This window comes from Phoca vitulina, unplaced genomic scaffold (genome assembly GCF_004348235.1).
Source record: "Phoca vitulina isolate PV1807 unplaced genomic scaffold, GSC_HSeal_1.0 scaffold11, whole genome shotgun sequence".
In the NCBI taxonomy this organism is placed as follows: Eukaryota; Metazoa; Chordata; class Mammalia; order Carnivora; family Phocidae; genus Phoca; species Phoca vitulina.
Window position 1 is genome coordinate 31,041,870 of NW_022589714.1, and position 24,949 is coordinate 31,066,818.

At 43.8% G+C, this 24,949-nt stretch overlaps 1 protein-coding gene across 2 annotated transcripts in view; it reads left to right on the plus strand.

The window, feature by feature from the left end:
* CILK1 (ciliogenesis associated kinase 1) overlaps positions 1–24,949 on the plus strand; it is a 55,787-nt gene continuing 30,838 nt past the window's right edge. Inside the window, exons 1-3 of one of the 2 annotated variants that reach the window (XM_032409650.1) lie at positions 1–280; positions 19,600–19,872; positions 23,396–23,450. In XM_032409650.1, coding sequence (XP_032265541.1) covers positions 19,772–19,872; positions 23,396–23,450 — 156 coding nt within the window. In that variant the 5' untranslated portion in view covers positions 1–280; positions 19,600–19,771. Of the gene's footprint in view, positions 281–5,138; positions 5,164–19,599; positions 19,873–23,395; positions 23,451–24,949 lie in introns of those variants that run through there. The other variant, XM_032409651.1, reaches the window with a different exon arrangement.

Genomic DNA, 24,949 nt, shown 5'->3' on the forward strand with positions numbered 1-24,949 from the left:
TTTCCCAGGGAAAGCGGCCGGTCGTCCCCGCTAGAAGCCTCCCTGCCTTTTGTTTGTTTTTCTGCCGGAGGCTGGAGAGCGGCCGGGTTCCTGCTGCTCCACCATGCGCCGCGCGGCCCGTGCGACTCGCCGGACCTCCCGGGCGTCCCTGCACGGACCGCTCGGTCTGTCCTAGCAGGGATCGCCCCCATCCCCAGTTCCCCTGCGGGCCGCTGCGCCCCAGTCGCCGAGGAGCTGCGCTCACCGCAGGGGCGGGCCCCCGCCTGGGTTCGCAACGCCAGTAAGTGGGGCCAGGGATTTAGGGGCTTCTGCTGGGCGACCTGTCACTGGGGGTGAAGGACTGGAGCTGCGGAGGGATCCCTCCCGGGGCCCCCGCGAGGGGCTGCAAGGAGAGGGAGAGGCTAATGGGCTGTAGTTTCTCTCCACGGTCATGTGGCTCTCTCTCCCTCTTGGCATGGAAACTCCGGGTTGCTCGGAGTCTGGAAGATTTTAATGGGTGTTTACCTTTCGGTGTTAGAGAGGGGAAAGACCCTTGCCGGGTTTGAAGCCCCTTTAGTAGCATGTGGAGCACTTGTTCTTGGAATTTTCCTGACTAGGCCTGTGGCTGTCCCACATGGGGTCTTAGCAGGAATCCTCCCACATTTATGTGCAACCATTTTTCACTGGGTTTCTTTCTGCTCTGATTTCTTCTTACTAATCTGAGTAGATGTTATGAGAGGGATGTTGAAGGATTTTTCCAGAGCAGCCGTTTCTTTCGTAATGTGCCTTTTCAAGTCTGACTTGGACACTGACATTGAGGGCTTTTACTTTTACTTTTAAATATAAAAGTAGTTGAAGGCATCATTCTGCAGAAAAGAGTATTCATTTCTACTTATAATTAAGTAAAGATCTGCTTTTGCTAAATCTGGGCTATGCTGAGAGAATACTGCCTTGAATTTTGCATGCAAGTCTAGATTTCCCCAAGGCATTGGGACTTGTGTGGTTTTTTTTGGCCCAGAGCACTCTTTGTAGCAATAGAAGTTTGATAGCTACACTCTTCATTTCTTGCATTTTTCCAGTGAGTAGGCTTTCAGGATGTGCCCCAATAGTGAACTGTACTGTTGCTGAATGTAAAATTAAAACGAGCTTAAAATTTGTGTAGTCAACATATAAATTATTAAGAAAAATTTGTGTCTCAGCCATATGCTAGCTGTACTGGGAGTTAATGTATGCATAGATACGCACATTTGAAATCGTTTCTGGACAAAGCGCTGCAATTTGGTAAAGAATCCTTTTTTTTTTTTTATTTGGTAAAGATTCTTTAAGGCCTTCCTATCTATCTGAGGACCAGTAATTGTAATACACTAGGAAGTGGGTGTAGAAATGAGAGCAGTGCTGGAATCCCCTATTTAAAATGATACCCTGTACCACTGCCCCCTCCCTAAGGTCCAGCCCCCTATGTGACCCTGCCTACTTTCTGTTTCCCCCCTGTCCACTTTGCCTTGCCCCTTCTCCAAAGTCAAAGCTGTTGGCTGGGCAGGAGTGGGCAGCCCCGTTTCTTAGTGAGATCGGTTTAGTTTTAGATGATGGAGGGATGTGTTGGAGGATTGATGGAGCCTGTCTGAGTAGACAGAGGTCTGTGCTCCTTGCCAAGGGAACTCAGCATTTAGTCACACAGAAGTGGTTTTTCTCACTGAAGTTTCTTACCTACAGACTACGTGTAAACGAGCTCCCAGGATAAAGAACAGGTCTTCGGGGGTTTTGTTGACTGTGCAACACCATCAAAGCTCTTTTTATACTTTCATTGTTTTCTTCTCAGTGCCTTTTGAGGTTCCCAGTAAAGGTGGAAAGTCATGTCAGTCTTGAACCTTTGGAATTATCTTTAACCATCTTTTCCTTCATTTCCTTCATTCTCTGTATCAGTGAGTCACCAAGACCTTTGAAATGTGATTTATACAGATCCCTCCCTCCATATTCTAATCCAGAACCTCACCCTGCCTCTCCTGCAGACTGGAGCAGACTCAGCTGGCCACCCAAGCCTGGCTCTTAATTAAGTCCTCAGTATCTGTTTGCTGAATGAATGAATGGATGAATGAACGAGACGCTCCCCTTTCTGTTCTCTTCAGCATTTGTTGTCCGTCTAATTTTTCTAAACTATCACTTCCTCGACTCTCTCCTTGCCTTTCAACCTGGTTCCTCTCCATTCACTATCTCAGGTCTAAAATAATTTGCCTGGTTTTTCAAGGCGTTCGTAATCAGGCCTCACCCCTCCTATCTAAATCCTATTTTCAGCTCAGCGTACATCCCCGTGCTCTATGCGGTTTGGTCTTGCTGTCCTGCTAACGGGGCCAGGCTCATTCCCACTGCAGTGCCACTGCCCACATTGCTCCCCTAGAAACTCCCTCCTTCACCCCACTCTCCCGGGCAAATCTTACCCATCCTCTTGAGAAGGAGCCCACACGCTCCTTCTTCCCTAATGTCTTCTCTAGCTACTCATTTCTCTTCTCTTTCTTTATTTTTTTAAGCTCTTTTTTTTTTTAAAGTTATCTCTACGCCCAAGGTGGTATCTTTTTTCATGACCCTGAGATCAAGATTCCCACACTCTCCAGACTGAGCCAGCCAGGTGCCCCTCTCTTGTCTTTCTTTATTTTTTTTTTAAGATTTTATTTATTTATTTGAGAGAGAGAATGAGAGAGAGAGAGAGAGAGCATGAGAGGGGGAGGGTCATAGGGAGAAGCAGACTCCCTGCCGAGCAGGGAGCCCGATGAGGGACTCGATCCCGGGACTCCAGGATCATGACCTGAGCCGAAGGCAGTCGCTTAACCAACTGAGCCACCCAGGCGCCCTCTCTTTCTTTAAAGTCTTAAGGTACTTGTTTGTTAATCCTTCATTATATTGGCTGTATTGATCTCTAATTGGTTTAGGTTATTTTAAGCCTCTTCAGGGTAGAAGCCATAGTTTAGGCTGGTAATGTGGTGTCTTGGGCTTTGGAGTCAGGCAGAATTGCGGTCAGGGCCTGACTCCACTTATTACTCCTGTGGCCTTCCCCTAGCATTTGGAAAGAGGGGAAATGCCTCCCCCAGCAGGTGGTGGTGTGAAGGTGGTCGACAGTGCCTCCACAGGGCCTGACGTACGCCTGACTAAAATCTGCTCATCCCTCCGCAGTGACTCAGTGACTCAAAGAGGCCTGAACATTTAGGACATATTTGGTAGGTATTTGTTGACTGACTTGTAGTCTACTACAAGTCATGGCTCAGCCTGGAGGCCCAGAGGACAGGGCAACCGTGCAGCGAATCCTCCGTGAGTGTTATCCTGCCCTTACTTAACATGGCTTGAGCCGAGGTTATTCCTGGCTACAGCTCTGCTTCTGGGATCTGTTGCTGTTTTTCCATCTGAACCTTGCCAGGAATGCTACTGCCTTCTAGTTGTGTGTGGGGTGTGTGTGTGTGTGTGTGTGTGTGTGTGTGTGTGTGTTTCTCTCACGGCTTCTCTCGCAGAAAGCTCCTCCCTTTTGTTTTGCAGGATCCTGCTGAGTTGGAGTTGTACCTAGCCCTTCTGTTTTTCTACTTGTGGGGTATGTGTGAGTGTCTGTATTTATGGCAGGACTCCTTGCCTGGTGCTTTCTTGGAAAAATTCTGGGTACAGTGACCCTTCTGTGTATGCTGATCTGTCAGCCTGTGAGGAGCGTCCCACTTAACTCGAATTCTCTCATTGGCAGTCTTAGCCAAACCACAGCGTCCTGAGGGGGGCGTACAACTGGAGGACTAGAGATCTCCTCTCTGCCGACCTCAGTGCGTGTGGCTGGGGGAATGCGCAGAGGTGTACGCTTGATGATTTACACACATACACACATGTTCTTTGGGGGTTAGGATGCAACCATATCCTAGGTTGTGACTTCGCTTACCCCAAAACAGCTCTGATGTTGTTATCCATACACATGTGTTCTGGAAAATTACCTCATAAAAGCAACTTGGTAAAGCAAGTCATTTTGTGGGGCAAATTGCATTACAGTGCTGAGTGTTATGGCAGGAAGAAATCAGAGATGTCTTTACTCGCAGCCAAAGAAGTAAAAGAAGCAACACAGGTCTTCCCAAGATGGTAAGGAAAGTTGATGTGGACATTCACACTCACCGTCTGCTCCTAGTGAGGGGCTGTGTGACGTTCGGAACATACTACTATTCAGCCGGTCCTAGGGAAATACTTAATCCAAGTGGAAAGCTTCCATTCCTGGGGCGCCTGCGTGGCTCAGTCGTTAAGCATCTGCCCTCAGGTCATGATTCCAGGGTCCTGGGATCGAGCCCCGCATCGAGCCCCGCATCGGGCTCCCTGCTCTGCGGGAAGCCTGCTTCTCCCTCTCCCACTCCCCCTGCTTGTGTCCCCTCTCTCGCAGTGTCTCTGTCAAATAAATAAATAAAATCTTTAAAAAGAAATATGCTACTCTGAAGATAACAAAGATTCTATTCATATTAATTGGGTCTCTGATCTCATCCGTAAAGTGAAGGTATCAGATCATCATTAAAGTCCCTTATAGGAAAAAAAAAATCTAATTCTGTAGTCTAAAGTTTCCTCAGCCTTATGCTACATCTGCTATATATGCTGTATGTTGAATTTAGGTCCCATTGAACTTAGTTAGCATTCAATCTATACTGATTAATATTGGGCTCTATATTACTTTAAATTTTTCTGGAATTTTAAGTTTGTCATCTTAACTCAATTTTTTAAAATGGAAGGGCCACGGGGCGCCTGGGTGGCTCAGTCGTTTAGCATCTGCCTTCGGCTCAGGTCGTGGTCCCAGGGTCCTGGGATCGAGCCCCGCATCAGGCTCCCTGCTCCGCGGGAAGCCTGCTTCTCCAGAACTCTCCCACTCCCCCTGCTTGTGTTCCCTCTCTCGCTGTGTCTCTCTCTGTCAATTTAAAAAAATAAAATAAATAAATAAAATGGAAGGGCCACAGTAGTGCCTCACATTTCCTTTGGTACTTTTTCTACCTTGCCCAGGGCTGTAGCCACTTGATAAATGGACAGTGACGGCCAAGAACTTGTGGGAGCCCCATATTTGTGAGGAAAGAAAGATCAATGTGAGTCGTATTTTACCTTCCTGTAGGTGTAATATGACCTGTGATAAAGTGCTGATAACAAGTGACTGCCCTCGTGGTTACTATGGAAGATAATGTCCCAGAGCCAAAGGTAAAGTATTATGGTGTAATGTCCAACCACATATTGGACAATATCACGAAAGTACTATCTGCATGAACTTGTAGTTCCCAGAAGATAACAATGGTTTTGGCCTCTTGGATGTTGCCTTTGCTCTGAAAGTAAATTTATTAAAGAGTGATTTAACTTGGAAAAAACTGAGTGAGAAAAAAGATACGTACGTGTTCCTTCATGTTATCTTAGCTGTTAAAAAAACAAATGTTTGGGGCGCCTGCGTGACTCAGATGGTTAAGCATCTGCCTTCGGCTCAGGTCATGATCCCGGGATCCTGGGATTGAGCCCCACATCGGGCTCCCTGCTCCTTGGGGAGCCTGCTTCTCCCTCTGCCTCTCTCTCTGTCTCTCATGAATAAATAAATAAAATCTTTTAAAAAATTTTTAAAAAAACCACACAAATGTTTTTGTACATTTGTGTAAAAATTCGTAGAAGGCTTCATAATTTTTGTGTCCTGGCCCCCATATAATCATTCAGTCTTGCAAAGAAGGGAGGCACAAGGGGATGGGATGGCAGTGGGAATGCGGTTGGTGGTACAGGAAAGTCATCAGTAGTGAAAATTACCCTTTACAGACCCATAATGTGCTCATTCATTAATTTATTCATTCAACGAATGTTTATTGTGAGCAGCTATTTTGTGCCAACTGCATGCCACGTCCACGTCTAGGTGCTGGGAATAGAGTTATGAACTTAATAAAAATTCTGCCCTCAAGGCATTTATATTCTCAGGAGAAACCTAGTTTGTATAACCCCATAACCTCTATAACCCCATGGTACACAAGGCTTATATGGAGAGGGCTAAAATGTTTATTTCTGTGCAGATTTCCTCTGTTTCAGGGGTAGACAAGTTGTGCTTTGTAGGCATATTCTGCCTGCTGCCTGTTTTTTTAAATAGACTGTATAGGAACACAGCCCATTCGTTTACCTACTGTCTATGAGTGCTTTGGTGCTGCGTTGGTGGAATTGAGTAGCTGTGATAGGAGACATAGCCCTCAAAGCCGAAAATATTTACTAGCTCTTCACAGAAGACGCTTGCTGACCCCTGCCCTATTTTATTTTTATATTAAGCCTTTCCCTCTTTGATATGTTTTATTGACTTGTTCGTTGTGTATGATAGTGAAGCACCTTCCATTGAGTGAGATCAGCTCCAGAGTTACAAGATTTGCACAGCCCTTGAGACAGATGGTATGTTCTCATTCACTCCCCTCATCTTCACCTCACCCTGCCCTGCCCACCCTTCAGTCATGAGGTGGTACTCAGGCAGGCCGCCGGGCCTGACTGTTGCCATCCTCGACAGCCTTCTTTGTGAAGCTTGGGGACGGACTGTCCCCAAGCTCATCCACGGTTTCACACAAGTCAGGGTAAGTTATTCTTCCTCTCGCTCTTCAGCCTTACACACTAACTTCAGCTCCTCACAGTCCCCGTGAGCCACCTATAGTGACGTGCCCTCATTTAGAAATAATCTACAAGTGACTTAAGATTTTTTTGGTTCAGGTTCAGGGCCAGAGCGCCCTTCGGTACTGTAGGAGAAGCAGTGGGAAGTCGTGGTATTAAGGACCCTGCTGCACGAGGAGTTCTTTGCTCAGAAGTGGGGTTGAAGGAGGAGAGGGAGAGAGAGAGGCGTGGAACACGTTCTGGGGAACAGCTAGCTAATTTTCTTCTCCCCTCACTCCAGCTGATGCAATAGCCAAAAGCATCTTTAATGCATGCCTTTGCCGAGGTAAAAGCAAAGCAGATTCCACATAAAGAAGGTTCCTTTGGCCTTCTAGCTTCGAGCTGCTGTCCCCAATGCAGAAAAAAGCGCTAATCCAAGAGGTAAAATACTTAGAAGACATTTTTGCTGAAATGAATATGGGCAGAAAGATTAGGCCCCAGAGAGGAAAATATAAACAGAGATGGTACTATTTTTAGTACCCTTTTAAAGTAAATTAACAGTATTAACTTAACTCTTGTAAAGTTATGACACATTTGGACCCAGAATACGATGCGTAGTTACCTGCAGGATAAAGTAAAATGGAACTCTGAAGTGCCATGAGAAGGGCCATTTAATGATTTTGCACATAATTCAGCTTTCTTAGGAGGACAGATAAGTTTCAGTGTAACACGATTAAGGCTGAGGGAGAAAAGCTGCTCAGAAGGGTCCGATTTTAGCAGGGCCAGTGAGCCGCAATTCCCAGACAACACCAAGTTTGTGTACAGTTTTGTGTTCTCTCTTTAAAAAATTAGTAATTGTCACATTTATTCAATGACGGTCCAAGTTTCAGACTGAAGAATGGACTACGGTTCCCAGCCTGTTTTGCAGGCTGTGAATGAGCAGGGTAGCTGGTATGAGCTGCTGGCCAGGAGCAGATGTTCTTTGCCTCTGCTGAGGATTGAAGCCGAAGGGAGGGAATTGGGGCGGATCGCAGGAAGGTTTCCCCAATGCCACCTAGCCGGAGAAACCATGACATTTGTTTCAAAGATTTGCCGGAACTCTGTAAGCGAAAGAAAGCTATATGTCTTTGTTGGTTGAGTACAGCCTCGTCCAAAGTCCAAAGTCCTGAGCTGATGACATTGAGGGTGCCTTTCTGTGATTCCCTGAGACACAGTAATTCTAGTGTTGGGGTAGGAGGGCCCCGGCGGCCTGCTGCGTCAGCCTTCCTATGGGATTTACTGTTCTTCCATTTTAGAATTTCAGAGCATTTCTGGTCAGGTCAAACGATTTGATGATCATTACTTCGCACGCAAGGAAATAGCACTGTGTTGGGAGATACTTACCAAGGGTGGTACAGGATGTAAATAGCAAAAGACTAAAATTCAAATTTTGACCATTCGAACAAGGAGTACCTACTATTTGCAAGTGGAATGTAAGGTGTGAGGGCACAGAGATGAAGGAAGCGCCGTGAGTGTCCCCGCCGATGCCGAGGGCAGGCCTGCGTGTCCCTGACCCCAGAGAAGGGCTGGCAGTGAGGTGGGGACAGGGTGCTGTGGTGGCTGAGGGAGAGAGCTGTTAGCTATGCCTCTTGTGGGACGGGAGGCTCTCGAGGTGATGTTTGAGCTGGACTAAGGGAAGGGCAGGAGTTGATTCTGACCTGGGGGCCTGGCTGAGTCAGTGGGGCACTGTCCCCCCTCTAACAGAGAGATGTCATGTAGCGTACAGGGTCGCTCTGGGCCACTACCTTCCCTTTGCTAGCTTTTGTGCGTGTGACGGGAAAAGTGGAAACACTGGTCCATTTTTTTTCTTAGATAAAACTAACTTGAGTCCTGACACAGAGTCACAGAATCAGGGACCACTAGAGTGGGAAACCACCTCACTTCATCAAGCCCAATGTCCCGACGGCGCAGAAAGTAGACCCAAGGACCAAGAGGTACTCCGAGTCACAGGGGTCGGTGCCTGTGGCCCTACCCATGTGATCTGGATGAGAGCGAGCAAATCCTGAGAGGACTGATTTAAGTGATCAAACTGCTGTTTTACAAATGATGTATATTTTATATCCCATTCTCTCTATATACTCTGCTATGTATTCTGTAAAGGAAAGCCAAGAAATTGGACCCAGAACATATTGGGCCCGCATCAAGTAGCATTATGGGAAAAAAAAACTTCTGTTTAGTGTTCATCAAAAGACTGGATGTGTTGCAAAAAAATGGGTGTGTCAAGAGCATCTCAGTTTTTGCCAGAACAATGGTTTGGGGCAATCTACAATATGTGACAGAGTCACAGAAAAATATTCTGTTTGAGTTAAAAAGAGCATCTTTAAAAAGAGCACTAAGTGATCCCAACAACAGTCTTTGCCCAAGAGTGGTGAGGGCGTGGGTGGTCAGGGTTTCCATCCTGGGTGGGTCCCATGATAAAAGCAAAGGCTGACTCCCCATACCCAGTGTTAAAAACCCAATGAGGGGGCGCCTGGCTGGCTCAGTTAGTGGAGCATCTAACTCTTGATCTTGGGGTCTTGAGTTCAAGTCCCAGGTTTAGTGTACAAATTACTTAAAAAAAAAAAATTTAAAAAAAAAATAAAAATAAAAACTTTTCCTTTGGAAAAAAAAACCACCATAAATCAAGGAGCTGGTGATCATACCGCAGGACAGGTGAAGGCATTCAAACATCACTACATCATTTGCTATTTAAAAGCAGTTAACAAGCCTGTGAGCTCAGTCTATGTGACGATGCATTTGAGTTGAAACTGGAACCCAGTCCCTCTTTGTCTGTATTCAGTTTGCCTCCATTGTAGACAGTCAGTGCTGGGGAGGTCCCTGCTGGGTTCCCTGATGTTTGATTGCAGAATGGGGCCAGCTAGAGCATGGCCACCTCACTGGTTTCCATATTTGGACTTTGAGCTACAAAGTACTTCCAGTTCCTCTCATTCTCAAATCCTCAAAAGATTTCATGATCTTTGGATCTTTTGCAACCTTTCTTTTGAGTTTGGTGCAGTCAGCCTGGGTTCCTATCTCAGTTCTATCACCTATTAGTTATATAACCTTGGGCACGTCACTTGTGTCTCAGTTTCCTTATCTAGAAAATTGGGGGGAGGCGGGTTGGTGATCACAGTACTGTGGACAAGTTGCTTGTGCCTCCGTTTCCTTATCTGTAAAATAGGGATAATAATAATAGTGCCTCCCGGTGGAGTGTTGAGAATTGAACGGGTTAATATATGCAAAGCACTTGTAGTAGTACTGTACACATACCAAGTATTTAAATTATTATCATTACTATCCTTTTGGCTTATTTGATGTATTAGGAGGCTAAGTGTGGATTAATTCTGGTGAGTGCTTTATCCAAGTTAATTCTTGGAGTCAGAGCAGTATTTAGAGTACTGCCCATTGGCTGGTTAGCTAATTCCCAAGAAAGGATGGGCTGCTGCATCCTGTTGCCTTCTCAGGCAGTCTGTACCATGAGCTGTGAATTCAAGTGCTATCAAAGGGAGAGGAAGAAATGTAGAAGATTCAGAGAAGCTGGGTATGTGCTTGTGAAACAGCAAAGGAATTGCTCTTCTCTCTCTCTCTTTTTTTTTTTAAAAAGCACCCTTTTTCTTCTCCAGTTTTTCTCCAAACAGGAGGAGTTTTTCAGGCTTTTGCTTTGTCACTTTTGATGGAGGTCCAGGAACAGAGAAATATTTTTCTTTTTCATTCTTTTTTTTTTTTTTTTAAAGATTTTATGTATTTATTTGATACAGAGAGAGAATGAGAGAGAGAACACAAGCAAGGGGAGCAGCAGGCAGAGGGAGAGGGAGAAGCAGACTCACCGAGCAGGGAGCCTGGTGTGGGGCTCGATCTCAGGACCCTGGGATCATGACCTTGAGCCGAAGGCAGACGTCCAACGACTGAGCCACCCAGGCGCCCCGAGAAATATTTTTCTTCCAGTAAAACAAGTGGTGTGAAGGTACAAAAATAAATGACAACTAAAAATATTGGCAACCCATGTGGTATCCATTTTAGGGACAACAGGCAGGATGGGGACTGTGATGAGCCTGGGGACCCTTGCCCAGTCTTAAAAGATGGTGACGTTTCTCTGGCTTTTTATTACCGTGGAAGGCTAAGGAGCTCTTGTTATTAGCTCTTCAGTTTTTCCAGAGAAGCCCCAAATGTCATTTTTATAGGAGAGTTCCTATTTTTAAATATAGACTGAAAGTATACCTCTGAATTCAGTTCTCAGGCTGCTGGTTTGCAACCCCTGGTCCACACCATGTGGAATCTCCATATGCTAATGTCATATATTCAGGGATTTCAGCCAGAATTGTGAAGTCTTGTCCACTGTGCAAAATTAGAGAGAAATCCTCTCTCTATTTCAGAGAGGAATGCCCTTGTTCATTGGGTACGTAAGCACAGACTTCTGATTCCATTCCTAAAACATTCAACTTTGAGTGAATGAAAAGCATTGCTCCATGATTCAGATGATTGTCTGAAAGGCTTTGGGACTTATGTTGGAGAGTAGTAGGCTAAATAATATCCCCCAAAGATAGCAGGTCCCTGGAACCTGTGAATGTTACCTTGTATGGCAAAATAGACTGCAGATGTGATTAAATTAAGGGATTTGAGGTGAGGAGGGTCCCTTCGATTATCTGGGTGGGCCCTAAATGCAAATACAGGTTCTTACAAGAGAGAAGCAGAGGGAGATTTGAGACCACCCAGAAGAGAAGGCCATGGGACCACAGAGGCAGAGACTGGAGCCATGTGGCCAGGGCCAAGGAATGCCAACGGCCATCAGAAGCTTTCAGCTGTACTCAATGGAATATCTAACATTGGCTTCAGCAACAAAGACCTTTAATTAGGTCATATAACGAGAAATCTACAGCTGATATTTTCAGAGATCATGCATCAGTGCAATGCTGTCATCACAGACTCAGCCTCTTTCTTTCTTTTCATCCATTCTCAGCAGACAGGATTCTGATGTTTCGAGTTGATTTCTCATAGTCACTAGAAGGCTGTCTCAGCCCTAAATATTACAGGTTTATGCAACCATGTTTAAGGCAGAAACATAGGGCAACCTCTTTGTCAGCTGTCTTTATCAGGGAGGAGATTTCTTCTCAGAAGCCTTTCTCTTTCCCTTACCAGCTCACTTTCCTTTCCATCTTATGAATGAGAGCCATAGTCCCATTCCTACACAAATTTCAGTGGCAAGTGGAAATGCTTTGCTTGGCTTAGACTGACCAGAGTTCATGCCCTGGGGCTGTGGTAGGTGGCTGCCTTCCCTGATTATGTTGGATCCTGAATAAAATCAGGGTTTTGAAAATTAAGCAAGAAGGGCAGCATTGCTATTGGGTAGATCAGCAAAGGCATCCGCTGCCTCACCCTTCTTTTTTCTAGTGCATTGTCCATTGCCCTGTTGTTTTCCCAGAGCAGCAGTGAGGTTTTGTTCAGTTTCAGATTATGACATGAGTCATCATATTTGGGCCACCACAAAAATGGTGAACAACTGAAAATACTGAACTCAAATGTATTTAACCACTTCCTGCTGGGATGTACTCAGAACTGACTGTGGGTGGACTGATGCTTCTTGTGTAATGCTAATTTGAATAATACCACTGCATTTTTTAGTATGGGAAATAATTCACTAGAGTACAGACTAGCAAGCTCAGACAGTGGTCACGGTCCTGTTCTCTGGATCCAGACATAGTGCAACTACTTCTTCTCTCTTACGCCCCTTTGTACACTTGAAACAAAGATCGTGGCTCCCCAAGTCTCTTACTTCAAGTATTCTTTCTTCAACTACTGTTCTTGTGCTTTTATTTAGGCCCTTCATTATTTCTCTAGTGTCTCTCTTGAAATTTGTCACCCAAAGTTGAAATGACCAGAGTCGTGCAATGTATCAACCTTGTCTGAATGCTGTGTTCCTAATAAGAGCTCCAATCAGGCATTATCTTTGGAAAAAATAAAATAAACAACCTTAGAACTACTCGTAGCTGTCTACTGAGCATCTGAGCATCTCCAATGAGGGGTTTTGTACATACCTCAAATCCTACACCTTTGAAAACAGAACCTATCATCTCCACACCTTGTCCAAGTAACATAGGCACACACATTCCATATTCCAAATCTGTGTCTCCCGTATCTGAGAGTCATCCAGTCCAGGCCCTTTGTTCAGGCCTTCAACATGTATCACGTGGACTACTGCAAGCCCTCTAAACTAGTCTCTCTGCCTCTAGTCTCTCTATCCTAACATCTGGGTGGTCTCCAAAGGGACCTTCCTTGTGCCATTTCCCTGCTTAAAAGCCCTGGAGAGCTCCTCTCTGTACAGTAAGACCAAACTCCTCCATGACAAATAGAACCCCTTCACAGCTGGGCCCCATCCTGACTTTCTAGGCATTTCCTGCCATTTCCTTACTGCCCTAGTGGTCTTTATGCCTTAGTCCCCTTCTTCACAGCCTGGTTTGCAATTAGAGTCACCTGAAGAGCTCTCTTAACTACTGAAACTCATTCCCTACCCCTGACCTGACCGTTAGAGGTGGGGCCTGGGCATCAGTATTTGTTAAAAGGTGATTCTAATGTTCAGCCAGGGATGGAACCACTGGGCATTTGCCAAGGTCCTGTACCACCAACCTTTGGCACATAATTTCCTCCATCTATAATTCCTTTCTCTCCCTTTTCTGTACAATAAAACCTTGCTCATTCTTCAAAACCTCAGTACTGCCTCTTCTCTGAAGGGTTGTCAGATCCCTGCCTCCACCCAAGAGTTGGTTGTTCTCTCTACCATGTTCTCATAGTACTTTCTACATTTTTCATGATCGTGTCAGTTGTGAGTTATTTAAGGAAGGATCCTTACCTTACTCATAGTGTGCCCCCAAAGACTTGCATAATGCTTAGCATCTTAGCAAAGGTTCAGTAAAATTGTACACTGTCAACCTGACATCAGTGCCCAAAGAGACACTAGTTTGATCCATTGTACAATCACTATGAAATTACCTGAAATAACGTTAAGATTAAAAAGCAGCTATCATGGCATGGTAAGAGTCAGATGTTGCTAGAGTAATTGAATTTTGTTCTATGATAGTATGACAAACTGTAACAAGGAGAAGTTGTGAGGGCGACTGTGTGTTAAATGAATGACTCACTCTATCTTGACTTCACTGAAGTTCTTAATTCTTTCACAAATGGCTTTCTTGATGATAATCTAGAAGCATTGTCCCAATTATACAATTTAATTGGATGAGGAAGTAGTGGGACATTAACTACCAAAGAAAGGCTTCTACGATTAATAATTTATAGATATGAATCAGGAGTATAATGCTGTTGCAAAAAAAAAAAACGTGGGGGAGAGCCCACATGCTACTGAAATGTACATCATTATTAAGGTTGGTCACCACAGCTCATCAAGAGGATGGAGAAATGTGTGAGGATTCATAGATGAATGCCAAAGATAATTAAAGGAGTGGAAAAAGGTCCTATGAGGAAAGGTTGCGTAACTAAAGCAGAAGGCTGAGAGACACACTTTTGATTACTAATTTCATGTACACACATTTTTGTGGGATAGTTTATATTTGCATCAAAACAAAGCATGAAGATGGGGCGCCTGGGTGGCTCAGTTGGTTAAGCGACTGCCTTCGGCTCGGGTCATGATCCTGGAGTCCCGGGATCGAGTCCCACATCGGGCTCCCTGCTCAGCAGGGAGTCTGCTTCTCCCTCTGACCCTCCCCCCTCTCATGCTCTCTGTATCTCATTCTCTCTCTCAAATAAATAAATAAAATCTTAAAAAAAAAAAAAAACAAAGCATGAAGAAATTAGCTTAAATTAGAACAGGCAAGTTTTAGTTGGACATTAAGAAAAATATTCTAATTAACTGGATTACAAAATGCAAATCTGATCATGTTATTCTTAAGTTAAAAAAAAAAAAACCTTGGGACGCCAGGGGGGTTCAGTTGGTTAAGCATCTGCCTTTGGCTCAGGTTGTGGTCCTGGGGTCCTGGGATCCTGGGGTCCTGAGGTCCTGGGATTGAGCCCAATGTCGGGCTCCCTGCTCAGTAGGAAGCTTGCTTCTCCCTCATCCTCTGTCCCTCCCCCTGCTTGTGCTCTCTCTCAAGAGACATTAACTACCAAAACTACTATCTTATTTATTTATGTCAAATAAATAAATAAAATCTTTTAAAATAAAAAAATATATGGAGGTAAATAGGAAAAAGAAGAAAAAAGGGAAAACAAACGCAGAGTCAAAAATTGCTTATGTTGTGGTTCAAGTACTCTTTCTGTGTCATATTGAGACACAGCCATGATATATGATAATGTTCTAATATTAGATTTTATTGAATAAATCTACACTTGTATGTTTTAAGCTGAAATAAAATGTTTGCGACACGTATCTTTTTAGATTCCCTTCCTCTACCATTTTGGGGAGAACTTCTTAAACTTCTAATGTAGAATAATTTCAAACATACAGAAAACTTGCAAGAATAGTACAAAGAACACCCATATACCTTTACCCAAATTTACCTATTGTTAATATTTTACCCCATTTGGGGCGCCTGGGTGGCTCAGTTGGTTAAGCGACTGCCTTCGGCTCAGGTCATGATCCTGGAGTCCCTGGATCGAGTCCCGCATTGGGCTCCCTGCTCGGCGGGGAGTCTGCTTCTCCCTCTGACCCTCCCCCCTCTCATGTGCTTTCTCTCTCATTCTCTCTCTGTCAAATAAATAAATAAAAAAAATCTAAAAAAAAAAATATATATTTTACCCCATTTGTTCCCTCTCTGTCTACACTCACACCATCCCCCCCCCCCACCACGCGCACACACACACAATCTTTTTGTTCTACCCAGTTGAGAATAAATTGCATACATCATGGTCTTTTTCTTATAAATCCTTCAGGGTGTATTTTCTAAAAATAAGACTGTGCTCTTACAGACCACAAGACAGATACCAGCTTCAGTAAATGTAATACAGATGCGATACTTTTACCTAATCTACCATCTATATTCCAATCCTTTCCATTGGCCCAATGATGTCCTTTGCAGCACTTTTGTCTCCTTTGGTACAGGATTCAGTCGAAGCCTACGTTTTTCAGAATCCTTGTGAGGCCCTCCACAAACAGAACTCTGGGGTTCTCTCTCTCCAGTTCCAAGCTCCCCACCTTTCCCTCCCTCCCATGTTGAAGCCCCTGTGCCTTTGTTTCTGCTCCTTGGACTGCTAGAACATCTTCCCTTACAAAACACCTACTTTTCTTGTTCTCTCAAGCTCCATCTTTTGTGAAGACTTTGCTTATGCCCATCCTCAGCCCAGATGGAATTGCCCCAGCTGGAAGCCAGGGGACTTTCTCTTTAACCTCTCCCATGTCCTGTACCTGAAACCTAAGCATACTTGATATATCTTAGTGCATGTTCATGAGTACATATCTGGGCCCACCCACCACCCTCATCCCCCTGCCATGAGACCCTAAGATCTCTGAAAAAAGGAACAATATTTTATATTCTTTGCATCCGCAGGGTTGAACATACGATCTGTTGCATAGGAGTTGCTTTTTAAGTATTTATTAATCAGCAGTGGGATATATCACTGTAAAGAGCTGCTGTAGGAAGTTGCAGGGTGTTTGATCCTGTCATCCTTCAAGAGGAAGGAAAATGCTCCTTTAATCAGAGGCCTTAAAATAGCTCTGGGGGAGGGGAATGAGTTTGGGGTGGGGGAAATTTGATCTCTGAAAGCTCTCCAGTTATATGATAGAGTGTGATGAAAGCAGACATAACCTTTACATTTAAAGTTTCCCAAAGACCCACACAACCTTCGCAAGAACATAGACTGGATTTTTTTCACCCATCCCCCCACCCACCTCCCCTCTGGCAACCACAGTTCTTTATATTTAAGAGTCTGGTTTTTGGTCTCTTTTTGTTTTGTTTTGTTTCTTAAATTCCACATATGAGTGAAATCACATGGTATTTGTCTTTCTCTGACTGACTTCTTTCACTTAGCACTATACTCTCTGGGTCCATCCATGTTGTTGCAAATGGCAAGATTTCATTCTTTTTGATGGCTGAGTAGTATTCCATTGTGTATATATAGCACATCTTTATCCATCCTTCTATCAACAGACCCTTGGCTGCTTCCATATATTGGCTATTCTAAATAATGCTGCAGTAAACATAAGGGTGCATATGTTTTTGAATTCGTGTTTTTGTTTTCTTTGGATAAATACCCAGTAGTACAATTACTGAATCAGATAGTAATTCTATTTTTAATTTTTTGAGGACTCTCCATGCTGTTTTCCACAGTGGCTGCACCAGTTTGCATTCCCACCAACAGTGCATGAGTATTCCTTTTTCTCCAAATCTTCGCCAACACTTGTTGTTTCTTGCATTTTTTATGTTAGCCATTCTGAAAGGTGTGAGGTGATATCTTGGTGGTGGTTTTGATTTACATTTTCCTGATGATGAGAGATGTTGAGCATCTTTTCATGTGTCTGTTGGCCATCTGTATGTCTTCTTTGGAAGAATGTCTATTCAGGTCCTCTGCCCATTTTTAGTTTCTTTAGTATTGAGTTGTATAAGTTCATATATGTATTGGATAGTAACCCCTTATCAGATACATCATTTGCAAATATCTTCTCCCATTTAGTAGATTATGACTGGATTTATTTTTTTAAGATTTTATTTAAAAAAAATTTTTTAAGTAATCTCTACCCCAAGGTAGGGCTCGAACTTAGAACTCTGAGATCAAGAGTCACATGTTCGGGGCGCCTGGGTGGCTCAGTTGGTTAAGCGGCTGCCTTCGGCTCAGGTCATGATCCCAGGGTCTTGGGATCGAGCCCCACATCGGGCTCCCTGCTCAGCCTGCTTCTCCCTCTCCCTCTGCTGTTCCCTCTGCTTGTGCTCTCTCTGTCAAATAAATAAATAAATCTTTAAAAAAAAAAAAAAAAAAAAAGAGTCACATGCTCTATTGAGTGAGCCAGCCAGGTGCCCCTGGATTTATTTTTTAATTCCAAACTAATTTTAGACTTCCAGAAGAGTTACAGAAAACCATACAGAGAATTCCTAGAAATCCTTCACCCAGCTTCCCCTAATATTAACAAGTTCTATAACCATAGAACAATGATCAAAACTGGGAAATTTGCATTGGTACAGTGCTATTAACTGAACTATAGACCTGATTCAGATTTCACCAACTTTTCCACTAATGTCTTTTTTCTGTTCCAGGGTCCTATTCAGGATCCCACATTGCACTTAGCTGTCTCTTTAATTGCCTCCAATCAGTGACAGTTCCTAAGCCTGTCCTTGCCTATTATGATCTTGACACTATTGGAGACTATTTGTCGTTTATAGAATGTCCTTCATTTTGGGTTAGTCTGAGGTTTTCTTATGATTAATCAAAAATCTGCATTTTTGATAATACCACGGAAGGGATGTGCCCTTCTCAGAGCATCATATCCAAGTTCATGATGTCATAAGTTTTATTAATGGTGACATTGAATTTGATCACTTGGGTAAGGAAGTTTCTGCTGGATTTTTCCCTATGGAGTTACCATCTTTCCCTTTGAAGTTAATAAGTATCTTAGAGATACTTTGAAACTATGTAAATATCCTGTTTCTCCTCAACCTTTCATCCACTCATATATGCATCCATCAGTGACTGTTGTCTGCAACAAATCTTACTGTGGTATTTGTCTAACAGTGAATTTTTTATTTCCCTCTTTCCTTCTACATTTATTGATTGGAATTCTTTTGGAAGGAGAAGCTGTGTGGACTGGATTTAGTTGCAGAATGTCACATACTTCTAATCAGTATTTTCTGGTCTTTTGATTTTTCACATAATTAGTTTGACAGCCATATTTCCCTCAGGGTGCCTGGCTGGCTCATTTGGTAGAGCATGTGACAACTCTTGGTGTCAGGGTCGTGAGTTCAAGCTCCATGTTGGGCGTAGAGCTTACATTTAAAAAAAAAACTTTTATTTTTATTTTAGTATTTATATTTTATTAATGTTTACATAAAAGCATTGCAATCACTTAAGTTATTACTACATTTTCTTTATTATAGGTAGATTGAATGACTTAATTTTATAAATTACAAACCCAATGATTTGTTATTAAAGAAAACACAACTGAATGACTTTTAAAAGGGCACATCCTACATACAGACCTTAAGAAATTAGTTGTTCTGGGCACGTGGGTGGCTCAGTCGTTAAGCGTCTGCCTTCAGCTCAGGTCATGATCCCAGGGTCCTGGGATTGAGCCCTACGTCGGGCTCCCTGCCCAGCGGGAAGCCTGCTTCTCCCTCCCCCACTCCCCCTGCTTGTGTTCCCTCTCTCGCTGTCTCTCTCTGTCAAAAAATAAATAAAATCTTAAAAAATAAATAAAAAATAAGTAAAAAAAGAAATTAGTTGTTCTTTGTTTAGCTTCTGTATGTCTAGTCGTAAAAATAATACTGTTGATGCCTACCCACAAATAGTTCCTTTGGCACATGTAAATTCTGTATCAGGAGAACTTTAATTTTAACATTTCTTGGTTTTGTTACATTGTAAATCGTAGCAGAATTACACAGAACACAGTATATTTAGTACAGATTTTTGTAGCTCAGCAGTTTTGTCGACCTTAGTTTTCATGCAGTGTTTGCCCTCCGTGGCTGGTCAGCAGAAAGCATTGGATTACAACTGATCCATTTCTGAGTCAGTGACAAATTCACTTTCCAAGAATGGTATCTCTCATCTTATAAAAATTTAAGAGAGCATTATTTAGGCCAGAGGTTGGCAAACTTCTTCCATAAAGACCCAGATCATAAATATTTTAGATTTTATAAGCCATATAGTCTGTCACAACTACTGAATTCTGCTCTTGTGTGTGAATACATCTGTAGACAATATGCAAATGAGCGGCCATGACCGTGTTCCAATAAAACTTTATTTATAACAACAGGTGGCGGGTGGGCGGGGGGAGGTTGGTTTTCATTTGCTGACCCCTGATTTAGACAATAAAAATACACAAACTTAAAATGCACATTAGCAGTTACCCTTGTCTGTCATTTTTCTCTACAGGCAGAAGACTGATCTTTGAAAATATGTATTTGGGAGATAGTCACGTTCTATTGAATACCTTGTGCTGGTGCTGCCATCGAAAAATCTGGTTACACTCCGGGGAGGCCTGCCGCCTCTGCAGGACTGCACCGCCTCGGCCCTGAGATGAGTGTCCGGCCTGAGCGGGCACACCATGAATAGATACACAACGATCAAGCAACTCGGGGATGGAACCTATGGTTCCGTCCTACTGGGACGAAGCATTGAATCTGGGGAACTGATTGCCATTAAAAAGTAAGTTTTATTCTTCACTCACATCAGTTCATCCTCAACTACACATTGTCAACATTGTTTTAACTCTACCCTCTGCATGTCTCATCATTGAAAAATTTCTAAAGGGGGGTGGGTGGGAGGCATGGAGGAAAGACTTAGACAATGATTTCTGTGGGCTAGGTGACTGTTGGCTCTGGAATGTTCATGGCAGAGGTCTTAAACACATTTCTACTTTAGATTTGTTTATTGCACTAGTACGTTTTCAAGGTGTCTTATCCTATTGTGACATAGTAACGAGCAGGTTTAGAAACATTTTATTGGAAAGGAAACTGAAACTCTGAGAAGTTAAGTGACTTAATTTGGGTCATTTACACATGTGGTGGTCTGGGGACCACTATCTTCATCTCCCCACTCCACTTGCCCTTTGCAGTCTGAGTCCACTATGTTAGTTATCTGTTGCTGCGTAACCATTTACCCCAAGAATTCGTGGTTTAAAACTACACACATTTATTATCTCTTATTATCTCTGTGAGTCAGGAGTCTGGGCATGGTTTAGGTGAATTCTTTACTTTAGGGTCTCGTGAGGCTGCAGTCAAGGTGTTGGCCAGTGCTGGGGTCTTCGCTCAAGGCTGGACTGGGAAAGGATCCACTTCCAGGCTCACTCACGTGATTGCGGGCAGCATTCCATACCTCCCTCGTGGTTGCACTGAGGGCCTCAGGTCCCTCCTGGCTGTTGGCTAGAAGCTGTCCTCAGTCCTTTGCCATGTGGGCCTCTCCAAAGAGCAGCTCACAACATGGCGCCTTGCTTCAAGATGTGGGGACCATGAAAGCCATGAGAGAGGCTTCTACCAAGGTGGAAGTCACATCTTTTTGCTTTTGTAAACTAATCCCAGAAGTGACCTCCTCTCACACTGCTGTATTCCATTGCTTAGAAGCAAGTCATTGAAGGAGAGGTGTTACCCCAGGCTCTGAATACCAGGAGGTGGGAGTCTTCAGGGACCATTTTAGGGCCTGCCTGCTATACCCATCTATATCCAGTCACTTTCTCAACATCTCCATTTGGATGCCCTGTAGACACTTCAGACTCATTATATCCCAAACTGAGCTTTTATCCAACATTTTCCCTCTCTTGCCCCAAACCTGTTTTTCCTTCAGTGTTCCCTATCTTATGAATGACACTACCATCCCTTCAAAACCTGCACATCCTCCTGACCTCCCTCTGTATGCCCAGCATTGGCCACCTAGACCCATAGATTCCAACTACTGTATATTTATCTGATCCACCTACTTCTCTGGATTCTCCCTGCTAACCTCCCATTCAACCCATTATCATTTACCACCTCTACCACTAGAATAATCTCCTCTGTAGGGTTCCTGGCTTCCATTCTACCCCTCGCCATTCCAGTATGAAGGGATTACTTTAAACACATGAATCTAGTTGTCTAAAATCATTTGCACCAAACACTGTGTCCCTGCTGCCCTATCTCATCACCTTGTCCCACCTGACTTCAGTGTGCTGTGGTGTATAGTTCTATGCCCACCCACTACCAGCAGCCCCCCCCCAAAAAAAAGCACATGGGAGACTCTCAATCAGGGCACTCTCCACATGGGCCAATAGAAGGCCCCCAGCAGGACTGAGCCCCAGTTGCACACCTGGGTATCAGCTCAGTAACATACACTTTAATGGGTTTTCCATGTCTCTCTTCCCATTTTCCCTGCTCCTTGCCCTGGCTTCCTGGAATCACCTCCCAAATAAACTGCCTGCACCCGGGTCCTTGCCTCAGGCTCTGCTTTCAGAGGAACCCAAACTATAGCATTTTGTAATATCGTCCTATCAATTTTAGGATCAAGCCTCCAATTATTAATGTGACCTACAACTTGCTGCATCACTTGGCCGCTCCCTGTTTTCTTCAGTCTGATCTCCTGTCACTACCCCCCTGCCGACGTCATTCCCGCCACTCTGGCCTTTCAGCTTCTTGAACCCACCAAATCCCTTTCTGCCCCTAGTCTTCACATTGATATTCCCTGCCTCCTACCTCCAGGGGCTAAATTCTACTGATCCTTCAGGTCTTAATTGAACTATCACCTCATTCCAGAAGTGCTTCCTGATACCCCAGACTAAATTAGGTCACTGTGGGGTCTGCTCTCACCGTGTCCTGTGCCTTTCCTTCCCAGCACTCAGCACAGAAAGTGATGATGAATTGCCTGCCTTCCTGCTGCGATGTCAGGTCCACAAGGGATGCCCCTCTCACCGTTGTATCCCTAGTGCCTGACAAAGCCCCTGCCACACACAGGAGGGGCTAAAGAATATTTGGGGCATGAACTCCACCAGCAGACAGTGTGACATTGGCGACAGAGTGTGAGAGTGAGGTAGAGAGATGGAAGCTGGCCTCTTATTAGCCAGCAGGGAGACCTTGGGGGAAATCACATGACTTCTCTGTGTCTTCATTTCCTCCCTTGTCCCATCTATTAACCCAGGGCCACTGGAAGAGCCCAATGAGACCATGTGATTGCAGTGTGATGTAAGATAGAATCTTGAAACTTGGTCTCTGGTTAGCCCATAGGGTTGTCTTTCTCTCCCCTCAGGCTGTAGGCCAGGGTTGGCAAACTTCTTCCGTACAGAGCCACACAGTAAATATTTCAGGCTGTGCAGGCCACATGGTCCTGCCCCAACGCGGTTCTGCGATTGTGTAAAGGCAGCTATAGGCCATGTATAAATGAATGAGTGTGGTTGTATTCCAATAAAACTCTTTACAGAAACTGAAATTTGAGTTTCATAAAATTATTACACGTCATGAGATCTCATGCTTCTTTTGATGTGTTTTCCCCAACTATTTAAAAATACAACCGTCGTTCTTAGCTTATGGGCTGCGCAGAAAGAGATGGTGGGGTAGAGTTGGCCCGTGGGCCATAGTTTGCCAGCCCCTGCACCAGAGGGTCTAGAACTGTGTTGTCCAACAGGGTGGCAAGTAACCATAGGGCATTTAAATGTGAATTTTCTTAAAAATTGAGTTCCTATGTTATGCTAGCCATATTCCAAGTATTCACTACCCAGATTTGTGTAGTCTCATGGCTACCATACTGGACAGCACGGAGCATTCCCATCAATACAGAAAATTCTGTTGGAGAGCTCTAGTCTAGATCAAATAAGCCTGAGGGATTAGCCTGCAGGACAAGGTTAGCCAATTAAAGATGGAGCAAGACAGCTGGAGAGGTCTCCTTGCACTGCCTTGCACCGTCTCTGCTGGGAAATTTTGTGATGTAGGATTGATCGCACTGCCAGATTTTAAAATGAATGTTTTGGATAGTATAATATTTGGTAGAAATTGAAACCAGCTTTCAGCACTATTCATTAGATTCAGAATGAAAACATATTTTTTTGTTTGTTTTGGGTTTGGGGTTTTTGGGTTTTTTAGTGTTTTGGGTTTTTTGTTTTTCCACCTCCCCCCGCCACAACCTGCCCAGAATGAGAACATTTTTAAACAAGAAAGTTTAGCCTGTTACTGGGAATAAGCATGCTATTTGTTTCTTTGTTCTCTTTTAGAATGAAAAGAAAGTTTTATTCCTGGGAGGAATGCATGAACCTTCGGGAGGTTAAGGTATTTATTAATACACCAGGGAAAAATTTATGTATGGTTGATTAAAATAGCTTTATACTTGCTTAGATTTATGGTTGATAGAGTTAGTCATTCTGTTTGAATTGTTCCACTGATGCTAACAAAAGGGGGCAAATGACAACATTATACAGCTAAGAGCTCAAAGTAGAAGATTGCTATTATATTAGTAAATATACTTTTTTAAACTTTGGTATAGTACTATTAACTAAACCACAGATTTATTCCGATTTCACACGTTTCCCACTAATGTCCTTTCCCTTCCCAAGTGTGATGAAATATACATAGATGAAATTTATCATATTACGAATTTGTAAGAGCACCGTTCAGTGGTATTAAGTGGTATTGTTGTATGGTCAGAACCTCCATCCACCTCCAGAACTCTTCATCTTGCACACTTGACACTCTGAACCCGTTAAACAACAACCCCCGTGACCCCTCTGCCCCCAGCCCTTGGCAAACACCCTTTTAATTTCTGTCTCTGTGAATTTGACTACTCCAGGTGCCTCAGATAAGTGGAATCATGCAGTATTTCTTTTTTGTGCCTGGCTTATTTCACTTGGCATCGTGTCTTCAAGGTTCATATCATAGCCTGCGTCAGAGTTTCCTTCTTTTTAAGGCGAAATCCTATTCGGTTTTAGGTAGATGCCACATTTTGTTGATCCATTCACCCGTTGACGGACACTTGGGCTGCTCCCACCTTTTGGCTCTTGTGAACCTTCCCATTTCTTTAAGCTCTTCCTTTCCACTGGCTCCTTCTCTTCCATCTCTAAATAAATATATGTACCCTCCATCCTCCCTGATCAGCTGAGCAGGGAACCTGACGTGGGGCTCGATCCCAGGACCCTGGGATCATGACCTGAGCCGAAGGCAGACGCTTAACCGATTGAGTCACCCAGGCGCCCCTCCAGTTCGTTTTCTCAGGCATTTTCTTGCCTGCGGTGTTGGGTACTGTCCTCTCCCAGGGCTGTGTGACTCTGCTTTGGCCTCGCTGTCCTACCTCTTTCTTGCCTTTCTTCAAGTGCTCTGTATTTCACCCTTTAAATAGCGATGATTTCTCGCATTCCGTCCTTAGCGATTTTCTCCTTTGCTCTGAATCTCCTCCCAAGTAATTTCATTTACTTCCCTCACTTCAGTGGTCTCATCAAATCTTTTATCCTTTGTAAGCACTAGACCAGGGGTTGATGAACGGCCATGTCCTGTTTAAATGCAATTTTGTTGGAACACTCGCCCACTTGATTACATATTTTCTATTGGCAGATTTCACATTTTGATGGCAAAGTTGAGTAGTTAGGGCAGGGACCATATGACCTAGAAAGCCTAAAATATTTATTCTCTGTCCCTTTAAGAAAAGTTTGCTGATGCCTGCTTCAGGCCCACATATCCAACTGCTTCGTGGATATCAGCGCCTGAATTTTCTAGAATGTCTGCCTCCCCCAGTGCTCCTATTTTCTCCCTCTTCTGTTAATAATCATTTACCCATT